The 2,069-nt window shown below is 43.8% G+C and overlaps 1 protein-coding gene across 1 annotated transcript; it reads left to right on the plus strand.

Moving 5' to 3' along the window:
* The first annotated feature begins 1,063 nt into the window (after positions 1–1,063).
* Positions 1,064–1,853, plus strand: LOC118946064 (small integral membrane protein 32-like). The gene has a single exon (XM_036970342.1). The coding sequence runs from the start codon at positions 1,105–1,107 to the stop codon at positions 1,426–1,428; it is 324 nt and encodes a 107-aa protein (XP_036826237.1). The 5' UTR covers positions 1,064–1,104; the 3' UTR covers positions 1,429–1,853.
* The last annotated feature ends 216 nt before the right edge of the window (positions 1,854–2,069 follow it).

Here is a 2,069-nt window from a genome sequence, read left to right on the forward strand (position 1 = left end):
ACACAAACCGAAGCAGGGAGGAAGCTGTATACGAAATGGAGAGAGAGAGAAAGAGCTCCATCGGGAGCTGGTGAATAATATGTATGTATTCTATACATTTTCTGTCTCTCTCACACCATTATCTTCGGGTCTAGGTCGATATTCCCGTCAGGGGATCGTTTTGAGTTGAAGGCACTCAAAACCGAGATGTATCGACCTTTCCTGGATATAAGAACGTGAGTGGAGCGCGAGAAGAAACCGGGAGTGAACCGGTTTGCCCCTTGCCTACTCTTTCTCTTCCCGCGTTCCAACCAAGACATTACAGCGCGCTAAGGAGCCACTTGGACCAACCTTATAAACTTGACCAATTATACCAAGTAGCCATTCAATTTGGATAGTGGGCGACATTGTCACTTTATACAGTCCAGATAGGCTACTCTGGTGTTTACGGTAATAACTCTCAATAAAGAAATCAGAGGATTCAAATTGTTAAATATATCAGAGGAATTCCGTCCTCATAATCTCATCGCTACGACCGGAGAAGCTCCTGCATGGTTTAGGCCTACATCACCGGTAACGAGACTAGACAACCTATGGTGATTTTGAGTGACTTAGACATACATGGATATGCGAAATTCAGTTCTGCGGCTTAAGGACAGGCGGCATATGGTCTGTTAGCGCGGCGGATTTAGTGCCAAAACAACACCGCCTCTCCAGAGCGCGTCCTCCCTGGGAGAGATTGGACAGAGCAAACAAAGCCTGGGGAATGCGGTCTCTGTTTCCCTGGATCTCCATCTCACCTGCGGGGACTCTACGCGGAACACACAAAGTAAGTATTTGATTTGAGTAAGTAACGGATTCGTATGAGGTAGGCTATTATGGATAGAGACACTCAGTTCCTTTGCGGTGTTGACACACTCCATGTCTTTCCATGTCCGTCATTATTTTCCACAGGGTTATGGAGCCCAATTGTGTTCTTATTGTCGTTTGTGAACTGTTTAAAAACATTTGCATGATTGATCGTTATATAGCCTATCAATACATTGATCTGGGATTAGAAACTGCTATTTTACTCCCTTCCCAGTTGAACGTTGACCGGGTGGACCGCCGGTGACGCGAGAGGTCATGTTGAGACAAATCCTGCTGAATTCCACCAACGCACTAGACTTCGACCTAGGGATGGCCCTCCAGACGCACGAGACCGTGTCCGTTAACGCATCTCACGGATCGGTGAACATGGCGGCGCTGCCCACGGGCAGCAGGGGCGGGATGCGGGAGGACGGGGAGCTGAACAAACCGGACCTGGCCACCTACATGATAATATGTCTGTTGCTGTTTCTGCTCGTGCTGCTCATCGTTTTCTTCATCAACTGTCAGCTGAGGAACTCTTTCTTCGCCTCCATGCCCTACGATCGGTCTCTCAGAGAGGCCCGGACCTCCTACAAGTAGAACCCGATACCAACTCAGCTGGTAACGTCTGTAGGCTTAGGTAACGTGTGTTATGAATGTGTTCATGGAGGGGTGTGTTATATTGACTATGCATAGTCCAGACGCTGTGAGTATCCGATACGTGTTCATTTGGCACAATGACATAGAGACCTATTACGCTCCCTGTTCCAAACTGGACTAAATGTCATTACGTGTAGGTCTATATTCATTTTTATTTTATTTCAGCTTTATTTAACCAGGTAGGCTAGTTGAGAACAAGTTCTATATAATGGTGTATGTTTTTTGTTTGTTTTTGAATATAAAACATTTTATATTACAGCACTGTAATACGCTCTTATGTATATCTATTGTGTAATTCTGAGCTTAACGTTTTATTATTTGTATTGTGTAAAACTATGATTAAATATATTATATTTGTCCATCTAGTTCAATATGGCTATATGAAAATCATAGGGTGATGATGATGATGATGATGATGATAATGGGATGACACGGGTTGATAGATGAATATCCAAGACAAGAGGTTTCATGAATGGAATCCCTGTTTATTACGCACTTTCGTTTATTTTTTAATTAAGCCGACACTCACAATTGACTAGTGTAATTTCTTGCAGAACAAATGGTTTACGCTGATATTAATC

This window comes from Oncorhynchus mykiss, chromosome 31 (assembly GCF_013265735.2).
Source record: "Oncorhynchus mykiss isolate Arlee chromosome 31, USDA_OmykA_1.1, whole genome shotgun sequence".
NCBI lineage: Eukaryota > Metazoa > Chordata > Actinopteri > Salmoniformes > Salmonidae > Oncorhynchus > Oncorhynchus mykiss.

Bases quoted from the DNA above. Each gene is read 5' to 3' on its own strand.
- LOC118946064 (XM_036970342.1), top strand. From the start codon at position 1,105: ATGTTGAGACAAATCCTGCTGAATTCCACCAACGCACTAGACTTCGAC.